Genomic DNA, 890 nt, shown 5'->3' on the forward strand with positions numbered 1-890 from the left:
CCCCTCCCCACCCCATCCTCTTTATCTAGTGAGGATATATCGAGCTGTAGCCCTTCTGTAGTACCCGATTTACCTACTCATTGAGCCTATTTATTATTCCTCCGTGGCAGTAACCGTCGCAGGACAGGGACCGAGGTTGGGAGCTGCAGGCAGGATGCGCCGGAGGCAGCGGGATTTGATGCCAGACCACGACCGCGGGGATAAGCCCCCCCACCCCCTCCCACTACCCTCCATCCCTGGGCTCCTCACGGCTATGGGGGGGGGAAGCGTTCACCCTGCTGGGGTGACCCCCAGGCCCCGGTGGAGGCGGGCGAGCTGCCGGGTGCTCCCCGGGGCTGGGGTCCCCTCTCTTCCCCCCCTGCCTTCCCCGAGGGCTGGAGGTGGCTTTGTAAAATAAAGCGGGGAAAACCGGTTTTGTACAAAGGGGTAAATAAAGCAGGATTGTGTAAAGGCGCAGGGCCTGCGGCTCCCGCTCTGTCCTCCTGCCCCCCACCCTGCTCCAGGGGGGGACAGGACCGGAGGGGTCACCTCCTGCTGCACCAGCGGCAGCCAGAGACCCCTCCCCTGTGTCCCCTGGGGGACGTGCTGGGGAGGGTCCTAGCAAGGGTCACCCCTTCTGTTACCACCCCAGTGGAGTCACCCGGGGTGGCCCTGCCCTGCCCCGGCCTCACCCAGCCCGGGGGCTGCCCCTGTTTGAAGTGTAAATGGGAGGATGCTGAGACCTGCCTTAACTTGTGACAGCGGTGGCTGCTGTCGTGGGATGAGCTCCCTCCCCAGACCCTTCCCTCCCTTCCCACTCTGATGGCTCCTGTGGCCGAACAGAGCCAGGACAACCTTAATTTATCCCATGGCTCCCCACACACAAAATGGTGCCCAGGGCCCTTCTCCCT

The 890-nt window shown here is 63.5% G+C and overlaps 1 protein-coding gene across 1 annotated transcript in view; it reads left to right on the plus strand.

Moving 5' to 3' along the window:
• TBC1D10A (TBC1 domain family, member 10A) overlaps positions 1-738 on the plus strand; it is a 13670-nt gene extending 12932 nt beyond the window's left edge. Inside the window, exon 10 of the mRNA XM_009997286.1 lies at positions 632-738. Coding sequence (XP_009995588.1) covers positions 632-738 — 107 coding nt within the window. The remainder of the gene's footprint in view (positions 1-631) is intronic.
• Positions 739-890: the final 152 nt, after the last annotated feature.

The sequence above is a fragment of the Chaetura pelagica genome, unplaced genomic scaffold, assembly GCF_000747805.2.
Source record: "Chaetura pelagica isolate M959 unplaced genomic scaffold, ChaPel_1.0 scaffold1094, whole genome shotgun sequence".
NCBI classification, from domain to species: Eukaryota; Metazoa; Chordata; class Aves; order Apodiformes; family Apodidae; genus Chaetura; species Chaetura pelagica.